At 40.2% G+C, this 24662-nt stretch overlaps 1 protein-coding gene across 5 annotated transcripts in view; it reads left to right on the top strand.

The window, feature by feature from the left end:
* Positions 1-24662, top strand: part of LOC140486000 (integrator complex subunit 6-like) — a 109590-nt gene that overhangs the window by 41388 nt on the left and 43540 nt on the right. For 2 of the 5 annotated variants that reach the window (XM_072584512.1, XM_072584511.1), the window contains exons 6-9: positions 1448-1576; positions 8434-8597; positions 10981-11133; positions 19794-19926. In XM_072584512.1, the coding sequence (XP_072440613.1) occupies positions 1448-1576; positions 8434-8597; positions 10981-11133; positions 19794-19926 (579 nt within the window). Of the gene's footprint in view, positions 1-1447; positions 1577-8433; positions 8598-10980; positions 11134-15405; positions 15558-19793; positions 19927-21858; positions 21990-24662 lie in introns of those variants that run through there. The other 3 variants (XR_011962495.1, XR_011962494.1, XR_011962493.1) reach the window with 3 other exon arrangements.

Raw genomic sequence — 24662 nt, forward strand, 5'->3', positions numbered from 1 at the left:
TCTCTGCTTCCTCAATACTACCTATCTCTCTGCCCATCTTAGTGTCATCTGCAAACTTAGCAACAACATCCTCCGTTCCTCCTTCTAGATCTTTGATGTATAACATGAACAATTGTGCTCCGAGCAGAACGTCCCTCGTCGCCAGCTGCCATTCTGGGAAAACCCCTTTATCCACCATTCTCTGCCTTGTGCCAGTCAGCGAATCCTTGATCTATGCCAGTACCTTGTCCCTAACACCATGGATTCTTTTCTGTGTGACATCTTGTCAAAAGCCTTCTGGGAATTCAAATTGACCATGTCCACTGGTGTTGCCTTGTCTAACATGCTCATTACCACCTCAAAGAATTGTAATAAATTTGTCAGGTGTGACTTCTCCTTGACAGAAGTGTACTGACTCAGTTCTGTTTTAACAAATGATGTACAAATCAGAATCTCATCCTTAATAATGGATTCAAATGTTACCAATGACTAAGGTCGGGAATTACCAGTTTACAATTTCCTATCTTCTGCCTGTCACCACCCTCCTTAAACAGGAGTGATACAATAGCCATTTTCTGGTCCTCTGGAACTCTCACTCCAGTGATTGATGAATGATCTTCACAAATACCTCAAAATTTCCCCTGCTATCTCCTTCAGAACTTGGGGGTAAAGTCCATCTGGTCCTGGTGAGATGTCCACTTTCAGAGTACATAATTACTCTACCCCTAGTAGATAAATGTATAAGGCATTGCCTACCAGTAGTGCACATAGCTGTAATTTTGCTGTAAGATGTACCTCTGGATAATTGATTTGTCTTCCACAGCACTGATGTCGACTTGATGTTGCTACTGTTAGACAGTGATGTGGGAAGCATAGTTTTCTAAAGGTCAAGTATCCAGGTGTTTGTTATTCTGACTCAGATTTAAAATGAGCAAATGATCAAGCATCAGCTGCTGTTTGTGGAGGAGAGTCCCAAACACCTGTCATTCTGTGTGTTGAAGTGCTATCTCATGTCTCTCCTGAATGGTCTGGCCGTGATTCTCAGTCTAGGTCCCCCAATTCTAGATCATTCCAGCAAATCATTTTTGCACCATCCTTGGTGTCTCAGACCTTTTTGATAATTAAAAATACCAGAATGATGCTTTTAACTTCATGTGCTCGAATGAGCCTTCGTTGAAGATTACTTGATTGCTTTTCCGTTCTGAATATCATATATTGAATGAGGTTCTGATGCACATGTGAGTTTTCTCTTTCACCTCTGTTTATGGTAAATCTTTCCAGTGAGCTTTTTGAGTATTGCCTATAAAATTGTCATTTCACTGATTTTTAAATAAAAATTGGTCCACTCTCAATGAATGGCTGAAATTGTTAATGTCGAAATCTGGAAACGGGTCAAATGTGCATTTCGTATGTCTGAAATAATATTTGTACAAGTTCTTAAAAGCATTATTTTAAAAAAATTATTCAGGTCGTTCATATTGTGTGTGCACCCAGCGAATGTTACTCCAGTGTCTGGAATCACTTGTGCAGAAAGTGCAAAGTGGAGTAGTGCTTAACTTTGAAAAAACTGGCCCAGATCCAGCACCTGTTGGAGAAGGTAAGTTATGCCTTTTACCTAAATGCACATACTTAAATAATTTGTATTTATGATTTTGTTCCACAAGCCAATGCTGAGATTAGCCCTCTGAAGTTTTATCTACTTAAGGTGCCATTAAAAATGGATTGGTTGAATGTCAGAGCATAGGAACAGCAAAAACTCCTCAAATGTGTTCCATTATTTGGTTAGATTGTGTCTGATCTTGATCTTAACTTTATCTGTTGCTTTGGTTCTATAACCATGAATATACTAGTTGAACAACAACCTTTCCATCTTAATTTTGAAAGTTTCAACTGATTGAGGCACAGCAGATGAGAGCACTCCAGATTTTCCCTTTCTGTTGTAGAAATGCTTTTACCATCAGCCTCTAATCGCACAGTTTGTCACCCTTTTTCTGGATACACCTCCCAGAGGAAAGAGAGGTTTCCCTGTGTGTACCCTATTATTAAATTATTTAACAAGGATGCAGTGTTTGAGTTTGCCTGGCATCCTGTCCAGCAAGCCACAAAGTTGAATTGGTTTCAGACCATCATTCAATATTGTGTATTCTCACTGGTCATGTGAATGTGATGGTTGCTTTGTTTTGTGATGCAATAAAGGGACATTAGAACTGCTGTGGCGAGTGTTCATTTGATTCTAAGATAATGTTGTGCAGGACTAAATTTTAAGGCACATGGCAATATTTTCAAGGTGGAAGATGCTTCTGCTTTATTTTATTGAAATTCCGTGTCCTCAATGTAAAATACATATTGCCTTAAAATTGCCAGAAAAACAAGTTTTGTAGATGTTCACCACATTTAATAGATTTTAAAAATAATTCCAACAATTCATGAAGATAGAGAGAAAATAAAGTACGAGGGCAAACTAGTAATGAATATCAAAATTGACGAAAAGAGCTTCTTTAAATATATAAAAAGGAAGTTGCCTTGGTGAACCTAGGTTTCTGAGCAAATAAGTCTGGGGAGATAGTTATGGGGAACAAAGTAGTGGCACAGGAGTCAAACAGATATTTGGCATCAGTCTTTATGGTCGAAGATACTTGAAACATCCTGTTAATAGTAAAGAATGTGTGGTAGGAATGAAAAACCATCATAAGACAAAGTAATAGGGTAAAGGGCTTAAGTCCCTTGGACCTGATGGTTTAGATTTTAAGACCCTAAAGCAAGTAGCTGCAGTGATATGGATGCATTGGTTGTAATTTTCCAAAAGTCCTTGGATCTGGAGAAGCACCAGAGGCCAGGAAAACTTCCAATGTGATACTCCTATTCAAAATGGAAGAGACGCAAAAAGAGGATAACTATAGTCTGATAGGCCAAACATGAATTGGTTGACAAATGTGAGGATCAGTTAATAAGGATGTATGAGCACATTTGCAAAATCATAATCTAATCAAGCAGGGTGAGCATGGCTTCATGAGAGGAAAGTCCTTTCCATCTCGAGTTTTTTGAGGAACTCTCAACCAGAGTGGGTAGAGGGGAATCTAGACATGGGTAGTATATTGGTGTGGATAGAGAAATGGCCAACAGACAGGAAACAGTCCAGATTAGGGATGAGGGGTTCTTTCACAGGTTGCCAACCCGTCATCACTGGGGTGCCACAGGGATTAGTGCTGGGACTGTAATTCTTCACTATGTTAGTTCATGACTTGGAGGAAGGAAATGAATGTACTGAGCCAAATTTGCATATGACACAAAAATAGATGGCAAGGTGGATTGTGAGAGGAATGCAAACATTTTATGGCTAAAATAAGTGGGTAAAAGAATTGGCAAATGGAGTACAATGGTGGGGAAAATGTGAAGTTGATTTTGGAAGGGAGAACAAAAGAGCAGAACCTGTGCATGAAACATTGACAGGTGCAGCAGGTAGTCAGATAGGCAAATGGCATGTTGGCCCTTTATTTCAAGGGAAGGGAAGTGTTAGCATAGCTGTACAAGTGACTGGTGAGATCACATCTGGAGTATTGTGAACAGATTCGTCCCCTTACCTAAGGAAAAGTATTTATTTCAATACAGGTCAGAGTATGTTTAGTATATGTTTACTAGAATGAAACCAGGAATGGAGGAATGGTCTTAGGAGCAAAGGTTTAGGGTTGGGGACTGTTCTCACTGGAGTTCAGAAGAATGAGAGGTGAACTTGTTGAAACCTATAGGTTTCTGAAGAGGCTTGACGACAGGGTAAATGCTTAGAGGGCATTTGCCACATGGGAGAGTCGAGGACTATAGGGCATCATCTCCGTCTTAAATGAATACCCCTTTTATTATGAGACTAAGAGGAATTTCTTAAGGGTTGACAGACTTTGGAACTCGTCACAAAAAGCTGTGGGGGCAGAGTACTTGTATGTATACAGGTAACCCCCCTGCTATCCGAAACCAGAGTGTTCCCAGGAAACAGCGTAAAGCCAAATTGCATTATTTAAATGGAGAAAGTAGCGCTATTTTCATATAAGCAAAAATTGCGAAAACAGGTACGAATGTCAGTCTTTTGTTAAAGCAAACGTTCGAAAAGTTGGGGATACCTGTATTTAGGGCTGAGATTCTTGATCAGTAAGGCAATCAACGTTTATGGGACAAAGGGCAGGATATGATGTTAGGAATGTTGGGTCAGCCATGATTCTTTTGAAGGGGATAACAGGCGCAAGGGGCTGAAAAGCCCAACTCTATTCCAATTTCTTACATTTCTTATTGTTATAAAGAAGATGTGCAATCTTGACACGTTTTTAGATGGTTTATACCACTTTGCTGTTAGTGTTGTCAAAGTTGAAACAGTTGCAACCCCTTAGTCTTCCTACTGAAGTTAATTATCAGAAATTGGTGAATTTAGTGCATCAACCTTAATCTGTTCTAATCTTGCTGCAGCTATATCGAGCTTAGTAATTCATGTTGCAGGGATCCTGTGATTTATGGTGCAAGTTAAGCAGGAAACCAGAGGCTGAATGCTGCTGTGCAGTACATAGGAAGTTGGGTTGATGGAGTGTCTAAGACAAAACTTAATGGAGCCTCTTAGAGTAAATGTCAAGTACTGCTTCTAGCAAGTAAAGGAAAAGGCCCTTCATTCTCTTTATAGCGTCAAAATAATGGCTGAAGATCAAAGATATGAAGCTGTAGTAAGGTCATCAAATCAGTGCAGCTGAATAATTAAGGTAAATAAGGTCTAAGTGTCATACCAGCAGTATCAGTACAATGCATTCAGAATTCATCAATTAGCCCCAACAAGAGCATGCTAGTTAGTGTTCAATTCAGTCTATTAATCAGAATGAACCATTCAAAAGAGGAGTCTCCTCTGAACTTGTAAGAAAGACTTGAGAATCAAAGGGAGGTGACTGACATTTAATTTAGTAGAGGCACATGGTGCCCTTATTATGGTCAAGAAATAGATCTGGAAAATTAACTCCAATTACAAGACCCAGGGCAAGATCAAAGTAGCATGGAAAACAGATTTCTGATTTGAGTAGTAGAGTTGAGTATTTGGAGTTAGGTCAGAACCAAGTTTTAATAACATCTAGGGGTGTTCATGCATCTTTGAAATACCACAGAATAAATAGCCTTTCTAATCTGTGTTTACCTTCTTGAACTGTTTCCTTCAATATTTTGGTTCCTAAAACTTTTATGCTTGGTGTGTGACGATTTTGTAGATTATATTTCTAAGTCTATAGGGAGTACAAATTCCATAATTTGCATGCATGCACAAAAGGTCGAGGTTAGTGGCAGCAGGGTAACACTTGAATCATTCTCGACCATTCTGTTAAAAAAGACAGATCGTAATTGAGAACTACCCAAGAGAAATGTTGAAGCAGCACTGTTACTTGGAGTGGATATAAAGGAATGAAGCAACAGTTTTGTGAGAAGTACTTCATTTGAGGTACTTGAATTCAATACGGCTCTATAATTCAACTGTTTCAATTGATGGCCATAGCAATGTTCTTAGAATAATTCGAGATTGAGGGCGAAACCATTACCATTGATTCTCGATCTCCTCACAAACTTTGCTCATCAGTCGTTGATATTAATTAGCCATAGTCCACATAGAACTTCAGTTGTCTCCGTTAGAGAAAGACAATTTGTATGTAGTGTCAGACATCTGCATTTGACTTAAATTGTAGGGTATTTGTGTGCATCAGTCAATTGATCAGGAAACTTTTTTTGGGAGTCATGAGAATGTAGAAATCACTTCAACTCTGCATGTTTTCATTTTGGAGTTAAATGGTTTTCCTGATTTTGAACAAAATTTTTCTCAACATTAGGTCAGATTTTAAACCCTTTAGAAAACCATCTTGAATTGCATTGAAACCTAATCCCTTCTTTGTACTGTTTACTTTTTGAAACACCTCTGTCTTGATGAAGCACGTGAAAAAGATACTTGTTCTGTCAAAAATGGTGAAATTACCTACGAGGTAATCACTTATTCCACAAGATATGTTTTCGCCTTCTGTTAATTTGCTCATTTTACCTTGATAACACATGGTCTTATGCCTTTTTGTCGAAGAGAGGATTGTTTATAATGCAAAGAAATTGTTAAAAATGCACAGCATCTTGACATGGAACATAAAAGCTAACTTTTTGTAGTTCAGAATTGAGGATTTTTTGATTTCTGTTTTGAATTGCTTGATGTCCCATGTTGTCCTAATACTTCACTGAGACACACGTTGTGGTTTGCCATTAATTCTCAATTGTCTTCGTTCGTATGTGAATCTTGACTGAGCATTAACAGGCAAGTGATTAGCACTGAATGAATTTCCTCCATTGTTATAGGACACCTAATTGATGTTCATGAAATTTCTAATGTTCTTGTGCTCTTTAAGGTGGTTAATGCTGGAAAATAAAATTCACTGCATTTCAAGGCACACTTTGTCCACAAGTGCACCCAGTTCAGACATAACCATGTTGTGCACCAACATATTAAGCATTTCCCCCACACAAGCACACTAGTCAAATTTAATGTTTTGTGAGGAATAGTTTTGTGCTGTAGGACTACATTTCCCACTAGGTACTGTTCATGTTTAAAGGAGAAATTTGAACACTGGATCAAGGACAGAATATTTTACATTCTTACAAAAACAAAGCTTACCAAAGGCAGCTCCAGTACCTGTAGTTTTGTCAAATGTGGATTATAAAATCACTCCAATTTGTTAGTTTCCTCAGTTTCTTTAATATGAGCTCCTAGTTTATTCACTTCCTCATGAATCCACTTAGATGTGATTCTGAAATGATTCTGATATTATTTTGTTTCAGCTTTCCTCTGCTATCATTCACATTTTCTTGAGGTGATCTTACACTTTATGTTCACAGATGACATGAATGGGGATGTCTTGCACCTTGTTTAGGTTGCTGACAGATATCCAATTGCCCTTTCCATAGCTTTCAAAGCTAGGTTGTGTGACTGTTTTCAAGCTCTAAGGACCACTTCAGATTTCTTCCTCAAGCTGGAATTGATCTTTGACTTATTCTTCCATGGGGAAATTCAAGCTGATATAGAACTTTATTCTGCATTCCACGAGGTGCACAATCAAGTTGATATTTTCTCTACTTGAAATGTAGGGCTAGCTAACATTTATTTTCTTGGCTGTCAATTCATGGAGCTGCAGCAAACACCTTGACCAAAACATCTCTTCTCAAACTGGACTGTTTCCTTCTGTCAGGAAAAAAATATTTGCGACAAAGCTCCACCTTGAATTATCTGGATGGCTTCATAACAAGGGGTGGTTCAAATAGAAATGCAAATAAACTATTATCCTTGCAATACAATCTTTATTCCTGTTAGTTACAGAATCAGTCTATATATCACAATAGCATTTTATAATTCTCTTTCCCAGAATTGCTAACTTAATTCGTGAAGATAATAAAGACCCTGCTTACCCAGAAATGTGTGACTAATTGCTAAATTTTTTTACACTATGAACTTTTAACTTGTAACCTGATGTAAGCTAATTAAATCTGGCCTTGTTTGATCTTCCTTTTATGTTTGGTTCTTAATCGTCTTAATTCTTAATCGTCTTTTCTAATTACATTATTTTATTTTAAGCTGTTATATTCAAAAATGTAGTTGAATTGCTAGTGCTAAATTTTTGCTACATTCTCTAAAACTAGAGATAGTTCTTACACTTCAGATAAGTTCCTTAAAATCAGCATTGAGGGTTAATTGACTGCCTAGGCTTGGGTTAGATTTGAACCCAAGATTCTCAAATTTCTCAGTTAATTTGTTCATTGAGTCGCCTTGTTTATCCAACTCCCTTGTAAATAGAAGTGAGTCAGTGTAAAAAATGATTGAACACATTGTTGTGGTTCTGTTCGCCGAGCTGGGAATTTGTGTGGCAGACATTTCGTCCCCTGTCTAGGTGACATCCTCAGTGCTTGGGAGCCTCCTGTGAAGCGCTTCTGTGATCTTTCCTCCGGCATTTGTAGTGGTTTGAATCTGCCGCTTCCGGTTGTCAGTTCCAGCTGTCTGTTGCAGTGGCCGGTATATTGGGTCCAAATCAATGTGCTTATTGATTGAATCTGAACAGATTCAATCAATATGCACATGGATTTGGACCCAATATACCGGCCACTGCAACAGACAGCTGGAACTGACAACCGGAAGCGGCAGATTCAAACCACTTCGAATGCCGGAGGAAAGATCACAGAAGCGCTTCACAGGAGGCTCCCAAGCACTGAGGATGTCACCTAGACAGGGGACGAAATGTCTGCCACACAAATTCCCAGCTTGGCGAACAGAACTACAACAACAAGCACCCGGGCTACAAATCTTCTCTCAAACTCTGATTGAACACATGTTATCATTAAGGAACCTATGACAGTAAATTAAACCAAATAATTGTCAGTATGGTTGTCTGTCACTTACATTTTATTAATCTTGTCTAGATGGTATTCTTGATGCTCTTAAATCTGCCCCTCCGTTTGGATCACAGCTTTGGCACAGTTGTCACAAACTCATCTATGTACGGCCCAACCACAAAACTGGTGTTCCAGTTGGGCATTGGCCGATCCCAGAGTCCTTCTGGCCAGACCAAAACTCTCCAACCCTAGTAAGTTTTTTTTTGCCAATTTACTAATACATCTATATGCCTCCAAAATATTTTATATATCAATTAATTAACTTCAAGTACTGTATTCGTGTGTATATCTTTATCTAAAATGGCAAATGAAAGAACGCTACTTTTTTTTGCCTTCCTATCTTGCAATGTTTGACTGCTTGTGTGTGTATATGAGGCCCCCAAACCACTTTTATCCTAATGCTACCAGAGGTTTGGACTGAGGTTTCCCACTCTGTATGCACAACACTTCCAAATCTTGCCATCTGAAATACAAAGTAGAACAAATTCTTGCAGACTGCTCTGGTACCTCTAATATAACAAATTAAGCTCCGTTTATTACTTACGTTTGAGATTCTCTTAAAAAGAGCTCCTGCAGAATGTGATGTGTGTAAATATTGCAAAGCCCATTTGATTTTTATTTCTTTGATCCTTAAACTAAATACTTAAAAGGCTTAATATGCGTACACAAATTCTAGAATGACTGTTAGAAAGAATTGTGGGGAAAAAAAAATCATTTTGTCCAAGATTTTCATCTTGGGTTCATCAGGATGATTTGCAAGAAACACCAATAGAAAAGGGAACATCATGTGCACTTGAGTGCGGTTTTAATGGCATCATGTATACACAGAGGTAGTGTTGCAATGTGATCCCTTCTAGGTCTGGTGCTGTCAACCAACTTCATTGGATTCCAAGAGAAACTTGTCTGAGGAAATGACAGCTTACCTCATCCACCTTAGATACTCCTGATATGGAGGTGATGCATTTGCATTGTGAATCTGTAACTGCAAGCAAGTTACTTTCTTTCACACCTTAAGGACTCCATCATGAGTTCAAATTCACCTTTCGAAATGGACCAGTCAAATACTTTTTTTTTCCTGATGGGATGTGGACATGGCTGGCAAGATTAGTATTTCTTGCCTGTCCCTAATTGCTCTGGAACAGAGTTGCTTGCAAGATCCTATCAGAGGGCAACTAAGAGCCTACCACATTTATGTACATCTGAAATTACTCGTCAGCCTGATCAGGGCAAAACAGCAAATATCCTTCACTGGGAAGGACTTTTTTTTTTGTTTTGTAAATGAGGGTCGATAATAGTTCACTTTCTGACCATCAATATTCCAGGTTTGTTGACCGAATTCAAATTTGGCCAGCTGCCATTGTGGAATTTGAACCTATGTACCCAGACCATTTGTCTTGACTGCAGGGTTATTACTAGTGGAGTGACATTACCACTGGACTATCTTCACTCCCAGCCAGGGGTTTTTCCTCTTCTGTCAACTGCAAGCATGCTTTCACTGGATTGCATATAGTTTGGGATTCTTGCAGTTCCATGCACTATAACATTGGCCCTATCGGCAACGTTGTAAGTTGGGCTGAAACCATTTGCTGACCCTGCACAGTAGATGCTCAGCCCACATCAAAGCCATCCTCTGTGATGATTGCTCCCCTGATTTGTTCATCAGCTCACTATCTAGCATTCAAATTGATGAACAAGTCTAAGGTTGCCAGTTTTGCTTCAGAAAAAAATGCACATTTTTCCTGCAAGAGTAAGGTCTCTCGCAGGTTTGATTAATAGGTGACGCATAATGTTTCACACTGCTCCAGTGAAGTAGCTACATGAGTTGAGTTCACCCCTAATTGGATACTGCTATAGAGCCAAAAAGATATTCTACATGATGCATAATTGAATAATCAGAAGGTGATTTTCATTATTTATGTGGTATGTAGGTGATGTGCCCCAAAAATTGGAAAATTGTTAACCCGCATATCCGTTGCCTGTTTGGAATAGCACAATGTGTTGTTTCCAACCAGTTCATGCTTAATGGGTCCATTGCTTGGTGAGATTTTGTAATTGGACAAGATTTCATTAATAATCTCTTGTGTGTGAACAATTAGACTGGCAACAAATTCAGATTGTCTGTTGGGCTCACAATGTGGTACATTATGTACTGGTAGCTCCAGTAATGAATACACGGGACCTGTTCTTTGCAGACTAAAATAATGTGTACTCTGTGCCTGTTTCAACTGAAAGAAATGGGTAATAACTGTTGTCTGTTTAAATTTAAATAAGGTTTGACAGTTAACACTCAATCATGTTTTAATTTGCGTTCTCCATGGCAATACTTCTGCTAATCAAACAGCACACTCTTCTCATACAGACTAAACATGTTCCCTTTTCATTGGTATTCTTTTGAGTTGTACTAATGAGTGTGAGATGAAAAACTTTGCTTAAATCTTTTGTCAGTGTACAAGTTTTGTATTACCAAATGAGTGTTGTAGCAAATTAAACTGTTTTGGGGCTAACTTGGTTTGTTTTATAAAATTTTGATACTGGACATGGCTTGTTTCATTTCTATCCACTTTCTTAAACCAGCCACCTCGCAACGCTCATCCTGTGGTGAAATTTTCCTGCATTGATTGTGACCCAATGGTTATTGATAAATTGCCGTTTGATAAATATGAGCTGGAACCTTCACCTTTAACACAGTTTATTCTGGAACGTAAATCTCCTCATGTCTGCTGGCAGGTAAGAGAGCCATGTACAATTTGTCCTTGGTTTACCTACACTTGAAAGTAACTTTCAGTTGAAATCCTGCTAGAAATAATTGAATAATGTCCTCATGATTATTAATTATGATTTAGAGATTTTAATTTTCTTGTTTGTAAAGATGACTGGTTATTGTTTCATGTTTTAAATGTATGAGCAAAGAAAATAATATTTAGGCCTTTCCTCAGATAGCTTATGTTTGAGGTGAAGACCAGTTGACTGACGGAGACTGTTTGGTTGCTGTGTTAAATGTTTGCTGTGTCAGAGACAAATAACTCATAAAAATACAGGCGTGTTGGGGAAAAGGCTTTGAGATAAATGACTATTTGAAGTTCAGGAAATGCAAAGTAGTTCAGCTTTGAAGTTAAAAACTCTTGGTGATAACTGACTGCATTGCCACCTTGAGTATGCAACTCAGATCTGGAATGCCATGATGTACTTGACAATTTGATGTGTCTATGTTGTAATAACTGTTTGGCAGAGCGTGCATGCATACTTGAGAAATTGCTGAATATAGGGCTGTGGCTGAGGAGGCATTAAGGCTGTGTATTTAACTTGCCACTAAATCAGTATCCTACCTTTACTGTTGCAGTTCAGTTTTCAAGAGTAATGGTAAGATGGTTGAGTGTCTGCTGATGGGACACAGTGGAGGGACTGCCATTTCATTGAGCCAGATACAAAGGTTGAGTTGTCATTTTTTTTTGCATGGTGGTGTGACCACAGCTGAAACTGTTCCTCAGTGTTGCTGAACAAAGAGACCTTGGAGTGCAGGTTCATAGCTCCTTGAAAGTAGAGTTGCAGGTAGATAGGATAGTGAAGAAGGTGTTTGGTATGCTTTCCTTTATTGGTCAGAGTACTGAGTACAGGAGTGGGGAGGTCATGTTGTGGCTGCACAGCACGTTGGTTAGGCCACTGTTGGAATATTGTGTGCAGTTCTAGTCTCCTTCCTATCCGAAGGATGTTGTGAAACTTGAAAGGGTTCAGAAAGGATTTACAAGGATGTTGCCAGGGTTGGAAGATTTGAGCTATAGGGATTGACTGAACTGTCCTATGCTGTTTTTACTGGAGAGGCTGAGGCTGAGGGGTGACCTTCACAGAAGTTTATAAAATCATGAGTGGCGTGGATAGGGTAAATAGACAAAGTCTTTTCCCAGGCGTCGGAGAGTGCAGAACTCGAGGGCATAGGTTTATGGTGAGAGGGGAAAGATATAAAAGAGGCAACTTTTTCATGCACAGGGTGGTACGTGTATGGAATGAGCTGACAGAAGATGTGGTGGAGGCTGGTACAATTGCAACATTTAAAAGGCATTTGGATGGGTATACGAATAGGAAGGGTTTGGAGGGATATGGGCCGGGTGCTGGCAGGTGGGACTAGATTGGGTTGGGATATTTGATTGACGTGGATGACTTGGACCAAAGGGTCTGTTTCTGTGCTGTACATTTGTGACTCTGACACTCAAACACTTTTATTAACAATATATTTTGGCAACTACTTGTAATTGATCTGTTTGAGAAGGTTCCATTTTCTGGCATGCTCCCTCGCTGCTTGCTGGAGCTTGCTATGTTACATTTGATCAGTATATGGGAATGAAGAAACCTTATTTGGACTTTAGTCCCTTTGCCCCCACTGTTTAATAATTCAAACAGTCCCATAACTAGGCGTGGGTGTTACCACAGCTGTGCAGATGGTACTGGTATGATCACCAATCATCTGTTGTGGTAATCGTGGCTGGGTGCACATTGATGTTTGTGATACCTTTTGTGAAGATTGGTTAGTTTAGTTCATGGCTAGATTGCAATACAGAATGATGCCAAAGGCGCAAATTTACTCCAATCTCGCTCTCGTTCTTCTCCCCCTCTCTCGCTCTCGCTCTTTTCTCTCTTTCCCCCCCCCCCCCCCACTCCGTCCCTCTTTGTCTGCCTGTCTCACTCACTCCCTCCCTCCCTCTTTGTCTGTTTCTCCTTCTTCCTCTCACTGTCCTCCCCCTACTCCCAGAGCTAGTGCTTTGTACAAGGTAATATCCCTGAACCCTCTTAAATAGTGAAATTGATCTGCGAGGGTCTTTCAGATAATAACATGAAACTTGGGGTGGAGAGGAGATCATTGAAACATCTCAAGATCATTGGGCCTCTAACTTGATTCTGAGGAACTCGTACAGACGTGAGCTGGAGCTGAGATGTCTGACCTTGATAACAGCAACCATTTTCCTGTGTGACGGGTATGACTCCAACCATCAGAGTTTGCCCCTGATGTCCATTTGCTAGAGCTCCTGGATGCCACACTTGGTTGATTGAGATCTTGATGTCAAGGGCTGTCACTCTCCTCAGTGAGCTGTTTTGTATGTGCTTGAACCAAGGCTATAATGGCTCTGGCAGAACCCAAACTGATTGCAAGTGAGCAAGTGCTGCTTGATAGTAGTTTGATCCCATTACTGATGATCAAGTGTCAGCTGATGGAGTGGCAATTAGATCTGTCCTGCTTTTAGTTTAAGGACAACTTTCCACATTGCACCTTTTCAAATTGGCAGGTAATTCATAGTACCCTGACAGTGCATAGACAGGCTATTTGGCCCATTGAGACCCACCAATCCTATCTGTCTCCATTGCCCTGCATTTACGATGGTTAACCCATGTGGCTCGCCCAACGTTCGACGCTACAGGACTGTTTAGTATGGCCAATTGACTTAAACTCCACCTTTTTGGTTTGTATTAGGAAACCCACGCAGACTTTAGGGGAACGTGCAAACTCAGAACAGACTCACTGAAGGCTGGAATTGAGCCCAGGTCTCTGGTGCTGAGCGGAAGCAATGCTAGCCAGTGTGCCATTGTACATCCGATGTCCAAAGCCAGTATTATAACTGTCCTGGAGAGCTTGGCTAGAGGAGTAGCAAGTTCTGGAGCACGTGTTTACTACTATTGCTGGAGTGTTTCAGGCCCATAACCTTTACCGTGTCCTGCAGTTTCTTGTTATCTGTTTTTGTGTTGTACGTATCTATGGCTGTGAGACTTCAGGCTGAAGATTGCTATGAATGCTTCAGCGTTATCTTTTTATTGAACTTTTCTGCCATTGAGGATAGGGTTTTTGTGGAGCCTCCTCAGGTAGTGAGTTGTTTAATTGTCCACCACCATACGCAACTGGATGCGGTGTGCCTACAGAGCTTTCCATTGATCCACTGGTTGTGGGATTGCTTAGCTCTGTCTGTCACGTGCTGCTTATGCTGCTTGGCATGCAAATAGGCCTGTTTGGCAGCTTCAACAGGTTGACACCTCATTTTTGGTTAGGTCTGGTGCTGCTCATGGTATGCCCTCTGCACTCTGCTACCAGGTTGATCCCCTCCCTTGATGGTAATGGCTGATTGGGGGTCAAGTTCTGAGGCTACAGACTGGACTGGAGTGCAGTTCAGATGCTCTTGATGGTGTCCAGTTTTGAGTTGCTAGATCTATTTTAAATTAGTCCCATTTAGCATGGTGATAGTGCCACACAGCGCAAGGGATTACATTCTCAATGTGAGAATGGGGCTTTGTTTTCACCAGGACTGTGCAGTGGTCACCCTTACTGTCATGGACAGGTGCACCTGCAGTCAACAGATAGGTGACTTCATTGTTACCTATGTTTCCCTCTTGCTGGTGTTCTCACCATCCACTGTATCGTTCAGGACCTGGCTGACTTGGTCAGTAATGTTGCTGAAAATGTGTTGCTGGAAAAGTGCAGCAGGTCAGGCAGCATCCAATGAGCAGGAGAATTGACATTTTGAGCATGAGCCCTTCTTCAGCATCTGCAGTCCTCACTTTGTCCAGTAATGTTGCTGCTGAGCTAGTCTTGGTGATAGATATTGAAATCCCCCACCCAGAGTACGTTTTGCACCTTTGCCATCCTCAAGTGTTTCCCTGAAGTGTTCAACACTAATTTGTCAGTCAAGGGAGAGCAGCAGAAATCTTTTTCCACATTTAACCTGAAGCTGTGAGAATTCGTGGGGTCTGAAGTCAATGTTGAGGGCACCAGGGCAACTCCCGCCCAGCTGTCCACCACTGTGTCACTAGAGTGTTGGGTCTGTCCTGCTAGGTGAGGACATATCCAGTGATGGTGAAGTCTGGGATATTGTCATACACATGGAATCATACCTTACAAACAGTATCAGGCTGTTGTTTGACTAATCTGATGCAGCTCTCCCAATTTTGGCACAAACTCCTGATGTTAGTAAGGCAGACTTTGCAAGGTTGGTACAGCTGTTTCCACTTTTTTTTTCCCAGTGCATAGGTCGATGCCCTGTGGTCTGTCTCGTCTCATCTCCTTGTTGAGACTTCGTAGCCGTTGATGCAACAGTATGGTTTGGGAAGCCATTTCAGAGGGCAGTTGAGAGTCAACCACATTATTGTAGGTGTGAAGTTATATGCAAAGCCAGGTGAGGATGACAGATTTCTTTCCCTGTAGGACATGAGTGAGCCTGTTATTACATCTTTTACATTAGGGGCTAACATTTCCCCATGTCAGATGTTAAACTAGCACACCTACTGTTGGCTGTTTTATTCTCTCCCCTTGTTCTTTGAATAAGGGCAGTTTTCTGATCGTCTCAGACCTTTCTACAAGGCAAGCATTCTAGAAAGATTATTACCAGTGCATCTTCCCCCTCCAGCTACTTCCTTGCAAATCCGAGTATGCATCTCATCAGGTCTAGGCACTTATCAGCCTGTAGCTCCATTAGTTTCCTTAAAACATTTTCTTTGATAGTTATTGTGCTTATTTCCTCGTCTCTATCACCCCCCAACCCCTATTTTAGTTATAATGATTTAATATATTTGTAATGCTTTTAGTACCCTGTATTGTGAATACTAATGCAAAGTATTTGTTAAACTACTCTCAATTTCAGGCTTGTCATTATTAATTGCCAGCAAATTCTCTAAGTGGTCTATGTTCACTGTTGTGTTTCTCACCATTTTGTATATTTAAAACTATTCCTGTTTTTGTTACTTGCTGCTTTGCCCTCATTAATCTCAGAGGGAGAAAATACATTTTTTTGGTCATCTTCCGTTGACTGTTAAACTTTCCCAGTCCTCTGATTTGCCATGAATCCTTGCCACGTGGTATGTTTTTCCTTTCAGTCTAAGACTACCTTTAACTTCTCTGGTTAACCATGGTTGATTTATCCCCTTCTGAAAATACTCTTTCCTCACTGGGATGTATCTTTTCAGGGCGCATAGCATTTTAAAAATTGCCATTGTTCATCAAATGTCTTTGCTGCTCAAGTCCATTCCCAGTCCACTCCAGGCACCCCTCACCTCATTCCCATGCAGTTAACTTTAAGTTGAGTACAGTTGCTTCTGACCAGGGTTTCTTTCGCTCAAATTGAATGCCAAATTTAATCATGTTATGGTCATTGTTCCCCTGTGGATCTTTTGCACCTTTGATTCTTTTTGATAGCTCCTTCTGTTTGTGAACTTTCTTTTGAAAATTATGGCTAAAGTAGCTGCATGAGTTTTGACAAAGCAGTACACTCTTGCCGAGGTAACATCTTCAGTGGCGACCTCCAAGTGAAGCAAAGCTGTTGTCTCCTGCTTTCTATTTATATGTATGCCCTGGATGGGGATCCTGGGGTTTGTGTTGATGTCATTTCCTGTTTGTTTTCTGAGGGGTTGATAGATGGTATCTAGATCTATGTGTTTGTTTATGGCGTTGTGGTTGGAGTGCCAGGCCTCTGGGAATTCTCTGGCATGTCTTTACTTAGCCTGTCCCAGGATAGATGTGTTATCCCAGTTGAAATGGTGTTTTTTCGACTGGGACAGGCTAAGTAAAGACATGCCAGAGAATTCCTAGAGGCCTGGCACTCCAACCACAACGCCATAAACAAACACACAGATCTAGATACCATCTATCAACACCTCAGAAAATGAACAGGAAATGACATCACCACAAGCCCCAGGACCCCCATCCAGGGCAAACATATAAATAGAAAGCAGGAGACAACAGCTTTGCTTCACTTGGAGGTCGCCACTGATGATGTTACCTAGCCAGGTAATGAAACGTCTGGATATCAAACCTACAGCTCAGCGAGCAAACCTACACCCTAAACCTCCACCTGAGCTACAAACCTTGCAGTACACTCTTGGTTTGACCACTTAAGTTGATGTCATCGATAAGTCAGTGTTCCACATTCCTTTTTATTTTGTTATTGTGTCACAAATAATTTTTATTAGTTGAATGAGTGCTAAATAATGTTCCATCACTTAGCTTGAGGTGTAATCTCCCTTATTCCTCGCACCTCTGTGTACACAGCTTGCTTACGGTGAGCCTTTCGGTGCTTCCTCTTGCCTAATTCGAATTTGCATTTTTGGTTGAATTTACATTTTGTTTGGGTGTTGGTTGCCACACTGAAAAGTAAATATGCTTTAGAGAAAAATCTGAAGTACAGCAAGAACAACTGGGAGAAAAAGTCTACATGACCTCTGTTTATAACCTCTGTTTATATAGTGCTAGAAATACCATGCGTTTGGTTAAAAAATAGTGTGACGACATTAACAGAGTTGATTTTGATTGTGATAGCCCTATTTATAGATCTGCCATGATATTCTATCAGAAAAACATAGCAAGAAGTGATTCTAGTTAGACATCTTATTTTTCTGATGGAAGAAACAGAACAGTTGAATTTGCAAAGAATTTCCAGAATGTTTTGTGAACATGTCTTAACTAATTTAGTTGGACATTTTGTGGAGGTCACCGATGTAGATAATGGGAAAGTGCCAGTGGGATGCATTGTGCATATGCACTTCCAGAAGATATCTGAGAATGCTCCACACAAGATTGTCAAAAATAAGTGTACTTGGAATTGGAGGTAGCATTATGACAATTCTCTGTTCTTGAAAATTTCTTGACTGATGGGAAGTGATAAGTTGGATTATCACTTATTAGCTTCTAACTGCATGTTGTAATACTCTGGAGGAATAGATGATTAGAACATAGACCATTACAGCGCAGTGCAGGCCCTTCGGCCCTCAATGTTGTGCTGCCCTGTGGAAACCAATCTGAAGCCCATCTAATGTACACTATTCCATTCTCGTCCGTATGCCTGTCAAATGACCATTTAAATGCCCATAAAGTTGGCAAATCTACAACTCTTGCAGGCAGTACGTCCATGCATCTACTACTGAGTAAAGAAACTACCTCTGACATCTGTCCTAAATCCATCACCCCTCCATCTCTGTTCTCTCATGCTAGCCATTACCATCCTAGGCAAAAGGCTCTCACTGTCCACTCTATCTAACCCTCTGAATATCTTGCGTCTCAATTAAGTCACCTCTTATCCTCCTTCTCTCGAACACAAACAGCCTGAAGTTCCTCAACCTTTCCTCGTAAAGCCTTCCCTCCATTACCAGGCAACATCCTGGTAAATCTCCTCTGAACCCATTCCAAAGCTTCCACATCCTTCCTTTAATGCAGTGACCAGAATTGCATGCAATACTCCGGGTGTGGCTGCACGAGTGTTTTATACAGCTGCAGCATGACCTCATGGTTCTGAAACTTGACCCCTTTACTAATAAGAGCTAAAACTGAGACAATTGTTTGTGAGTTTGCACATCTGTCAGTTTTGGAGGTGTAGAGAGTTGTGAATGGTAGATGTTAAATGTGAAGTGATATGTACAGAATGAGTATGTGGGCAAAGCCATGACAGATGCGGTTCAATGTGGACTTTGATCTCTTGACAAGTCTTTTGTGCTGAATCTGAGCAAGATAAATAAGGATATTTTCTTCTCGGGGAGAAGAGCCAAATTAATTAATATGCATAAATTGCTGGATGGGTGGAGAGACGATTAATCGTAGCTTTCAAAGGAAATTAAATTTTTGTTCATTCCTGAGATGAAGCTGACCAGGCCAGCATTTATTATTTATCCCTGAAACCCCAAATAGCAGTTAATAGTGGACCACATTGCTGTGGGTCTAGAGTAACATATAGACCAGACCAGGTAAGGGTAGCAGATTTCCCGAAAGGACATTGAATTAATTTTTTTGGTAGCCATTAGGTAAGATTTGTATTTGACACTTGCCTGTCCCTAATATGTATCAGAGGTAAATTTTACACCTGCGTCAGGCATAACTTGAGACAGCGACTATCCTGGCTAGCTCTTTGAAAGAAGTGGACTGAATGACCACCTGTACTACAGGTTTTTCTACTTCTGATGGCCAAGTACAAAAAAGTTAATGCCATGCTGGCCTTCGCCTGAAGGTGGTTAGAGCTCAGAAGTGAGTCGGGTATCATTAGGATGTACAGAGCCTCGCCTTGGCCTGGATAGCAAGAACTAGCCCAGGCTGTGGGCTGCTGAGGGGGTCAAATAACTTTTCTGAACTGAGATTACACATTGCTGCCACCTCCCTGAGTTTCTTTCACTCTGTTATAACAAGTGATTCATGAGTGAAAATCAAGGCAAAGCAGGAGTGTAAGAAACTGTTGTCATTTTGTAAAGTTCTGTTTTTCCTACTTCAGTTACTTTTAACGTAGTGTATGTTCCCTGCTGTAACACTGATCTGATAAATGTTCATTTTTGTTGATTGAAAAATATCAGTTGATAGCTATCTAGGCAGCTAAGTTCCGAACCTGACTTCGGACCACCTACATAACAAACACTAACCCATCAAATTGTCATTCCAGGTATATGTGAACAACAGTGGGAAATATAGTGACCTGGGTCATCCTTTTGGTTACCTAAAAGCTAGTACAGCTTTGAATTGTGTTAACCTTTTTGTGATGCCTTACAACTATCCTGTACTGCTTCCACTCCTAGGTAAGTATAACATTTTACAAGGATTTTAATGGAACTCCACGTTTTAAGGTTAACAATGAAAGTGCCTGCATTAGTTTATTTTACATTTTTGTTTCACAAGGTAAAATGTTTCAACTGTAACTTTGCTATGAACACGTCACCAAATCCAATTACTCTGATTACAAATGAGAATTGGTAGCTCAGAAGTTACTTGATTTGAAATAACTTCTCTAGTGTCTGTGCCATTGAGCCAAAGTTTCTAGTACAGCAAAATGTGCCAGCTGTGCCTTTCAAATTTATAATGGGCTAGCTTTTTAATTTAATAAGAATGCCTTTTGAAATAGAATCATATGATCATTTCTTACATATTTTAAGACCGATTGAAAATAATAATCCTTCAAAGAAGTGTTGACTTGTCCTCTAAAGTTGAGATTGTCTGCTAACCTTTGAGTGTTCCTGAGTAATGCAGTTGTAATCTCAAAGCATTGCACGTTAAAATGAAGGGTAACAGATTGGGGCCTTTTTATTTGCTGGCAGGCATATAGCTATAGGCAGTTTAACTTGTTTGGTTTTGTCAGTATGCATCTTTGTAAGCACATTCTAGGCACTGCAATTGGGGTTCTTCATTTTGTTCATGTTGAGTATAATCCTAAGAATGGAAATAATTTTCTAGCTTCTGTTCGGGTTAAGCACAGCTGTGCTGTGACGGCATGAGTTGACACCGCTTCGGCCAATGCATAATGCACTGATACACTCTGAATGGGTGCCTCTTTTTGTCATCTTCAGCTACTGATTGCGCATTGACCAAAAACTCTATTGTTTGCCATTCAAAACAAGTCGTTGGTTAAAGTTAGTTGATCTTCAGTTCAACGAATTGAAGATAAATGTTTTGCAAAAAAATTGCTTCATTTACCATGTTGGGAAATAGCTGGAATTGGAGGCATTTGGAAACTGGAGAAAATTGATTTAAATTTAATAGATACTTTGAGTAGTACAGTGCATTGATGTGGTTGGTGTTCAGTTATGAGTGAAAGAGTGCTGTCAGTGGAATCAACAGCCTTCCTAAGATGGATGGAAAAGACTGCTCGATTCATTTGTAGCATCTCTTCAAGCGCATCATAAAACATGCATAGATACCTTACCTATGCTTTTGCCATGGGGATAACATTTCTATTATAATGAATAAGTCCTAACAACATGGCTACAGTGAATCTAAAATGTCCCAGTAATGATGTTTTGTTGCTCACTGCAAACTGTGGAACATTAGCTACCATTTTTATAAAGTGTCTTTGTTGGCATGGACAAAGGCCCACCACTTGACAGGTTGACAGGATGGGCTGACCAAGCTGCAGCTGTTCTCCTGCCTAAATGAGACTTCAGTTCCACGCGTTCTGACCATGTTCATAAAATTGATATACAATGAGATCACTATCATGTCTGCTTTTCCATTTGATCTGGAATCTACAAAGCAAAATCTCATGGATGCGTAATCTCGCTGTTGTTTGTTCAAAAGAATGTTCGAGAAGTCGAGATGTTTAACAGTGGACAGGATGGGGTGTGGGTCACGTACAAATGAACAATTAAATATTCTCTTCTGAACTCGGCAGCACAAATGAAGCATTTTTGCACAAAAAATATGACCGCTCTGGCCAACCTGCAGTCATGTGCTAATTAACCCCAAAAATAGGCCACTTTGGGCTGTTAAACAATCACCAAGTGTTAATTATTTCTTAATAGAAGGAGCATGCAGTATATCTGACATGGAAATTGGCAGAGTTGCTCATCACTGGTCTTTTGTGCTTGAAAGGTTAATGGGGCTGTTATTTAAAAGCCTAAGTTTGTGCCGTCACTGAGAAAACAGTCTTTGCTTCTCAGCCTTGGTATTACTGTATGTTGCATTTTGTTTGTTGTACATGAATCTAATGATGGTTGTATATATGTGTGTTTTTACATGTCCGGAGAAATGCAATCAGCACCAACTGGGCCTGACCAATAAGCCTCTCTCTCGACTTCCTCTGACAGTCAGAAAACATGGTTCATTGGTCGACACCAAGGCCCGCCATTGCTGTTGCATTGTTTCATGGGTAGGTAACTTTTGCTAAACTCGGGTGTTATGTGACATTTTCTCGTGCAATTGCTTCTACCCTGCTTATTTGGATTTCTTCACGTTGTAACATTTTAAGTTATTTATTGTAGTTTACTGATAGCATGTACTGAACCTATTGGGATGATACTGCATCAGCAAGTAGAATGCATTTCATTGCCTGTCTCTCTGCAAGCTTGAGTTAGTGTAACATCTAGAGGAGCAGATGGAATATTTGGTTGATAATGTAATGTTTAAAATTGATTTGTTTCTCACATGGAAGTTCTGTTCACCTATGACCCTTATTCTTGCTGGTCTACATTGGTCCTGTAATGTCTCAATTTTAAAATTCTCAATCTTGTCAGCGAGTTTTGAGAAGATTTGTAGCTCAGGTTGAGGTTCTGGATGTGGGTTTGCTCTCTGAGCTGGAAGGTTAGTTTTCAGACGTTTTGTCATCATACTAGGTAACATCAGTGAGGCTCCAGATGAAGCAGTGGTGGTAAAACCTGCTTTCTGTTTGTTTCACTTTCCTTGGATTGGTGATGTCATTTTCTGTTCTTTTTCTCTGGGAGTGGTAAATGGGATCCAAGTCAACGTGCATGTTGATAAAATTCCGTTTGAAATTCTGTTTAGGAATTCTCGTGCGCGTCTCTGTTTGGCTCGTCTGAGGATGGATGTGTTGTCCCAGTTGAAGTGACGTCCTTCTCAGCATTATGTTAGCATACTAGTGAGAGTGGGTCGTGTCTTTTTGTGGCAACTTAACAAACCAGAGACATGCACGCGAATTCCTACAAGCACGGCATTCTAACCGGAGCTCTATCAGCAAACAGTTGACTAGGATTCCATTTACCGCTCCCTGGCATAAAGAACAGGAAATGGCATCACCAACCTAAGGAAGCGGAAACACAAATAGAAAGTGGTCCATATCACTAATGCTTCTTGCGGAGGCTCCCTGATGATGTTACCAAATATGGTGACAAAATGTCTGAAAACAAACCTTCCAGCTCAGCGAACAAACCTACATCCAGAATCTGAATCTTGTGTTCAAATTGGATTGTGATCTCTCCTCTCCAGCTCTGCAGTCTTTAAATCTGTGGTTTCTTTTGGATTCTCACTTCAAGCATTTTGAGCACTCAGCTATGGATTGATGTCAGCCTCTCCCTCATGATGCTCCTTCAAATCTACCTCTGACACAGTATTTTGTTATCTGTCCCAATTTCTCCTTTTGTCAGGGTCTCATTTTGTCTGGCACCCTCTCGAAGTGTTTTGGGATGTTTTACCATAAACTCATTGTTTAAGGTGTTATGTAAAACATCTCTTAAATGTTAACCATATTTCCTCAGGCTTCACTGATGCAGAAGTGACCCTGCACCACAGAGTTGAACAATTGTGACCATGTGACGACTGCTTCCTCTTGTTTATCCCAATTTTCTTTCCAAAGGGACTATAGAACGGTCATCACATTATTTTCTCTGAGTAACAGGCAAATTAAATTGTTGTTTCACAGTCATGGCTTTGGATTATGTCATACCACACTGAACATTTTGGTTTCAAATTGGTTATCTTTTTGGAAAATCTTAAATCATGTTTAAGTTCAGATATTGACAGGAAGTGTAAAATTCTTTGTGTCTCTTTTCAAAAATAACAGTCTAATTTTTGGGTAGTTTCACCATGAGGAATTGGGTTAGAATGAGGGGAGTCATGTAGTATGATGGATCATTTAAACTACGACCTCCTATTGGATTGTTATGGAACTGTACACTTTTACTCCAATATTTCAGGAGACTGTTGATGGTACTTGTAGTGTTGCAGATGTTCTAATCTCACTGAGAATATTATTGTGGTTCTAAAGTGCTCCTGAACTTATTAAAAGTTATACATTTCTATGCATTAGTTGAACAATGCAATCCCAAATCCTGTATTCCTAGTTAACAAAAATGGCTTTTGCACTCCAACCAATGGTTCCAATTTGTGATATGCTGGTTATTTCCTGAGCTGCTTCATGTAATGATAAAGATTTTTGAAAATGGTTCTCAATCTCCGAACTACTTAACCACAGCTATAAACTGTGGATATTAGCTTTCTCTGCCCTGTTTCTCACTCCTCCACCCCTCCTCCCCGCCTCAAAAAAAACTGTACTGAATGCTGCCACTGTTAAGTTTATCCTTACTAATTCTGGCTCTGCTCAGTAAACCTTATTTTCAGTGAACTGATTTTAATTTTCTTGCCTTGCAAGAGACCCACTTCCTGTGACTTGCCATTTCCTGCCACTGCGTTGGCTTGCTGCTGCAGCCTGTTGAATTGGCTGAGCACTTCAAGCTTTGAGGGCGGCAGCATGTGTTTACCAGATTTGAAGCCTGGTCTCTATGGAGGTTAGAGTGGTGCTTCAATCCAAGTTTCTGAGATATGAAGGGGAACTGATGGTATTCATAAAATTTATTCCCAATCTTCGAGGAGTCTAGGACTCAATAGTACAGCTTGAACTTTGAGGAGTGAAATTGGAAAGCACCAGTAAATACCCAAGTTTGCAGTTCTCTTCTGCAAACAGTTGATGGGTGACCAATTGTAAAATAAAACCTGGAGATCGATCTATTTTAGTTATCAGAAGATATTAAGGAATATGGGACCAAGGCAGGGTATACGGATTTAGTTCATGGTCTTACGAAATGTGAAA

The sequence above is a fragment of the Chiloscyllium punctatum genome, chromosome 15 (genome assembly GCF_047496795.1).
Source record: "Chiloscyllium punctatum isolate Juve2018m chromosome 15, sChiPun1.3, whole genome shotgun sequence".
NCBI lineage: Eukaryota > Metazoa > Chordata > Chondrichthyes > Orectolobiformes > Hemiscylliidae > Chiloscyllium > Chiloscyllium punctatum.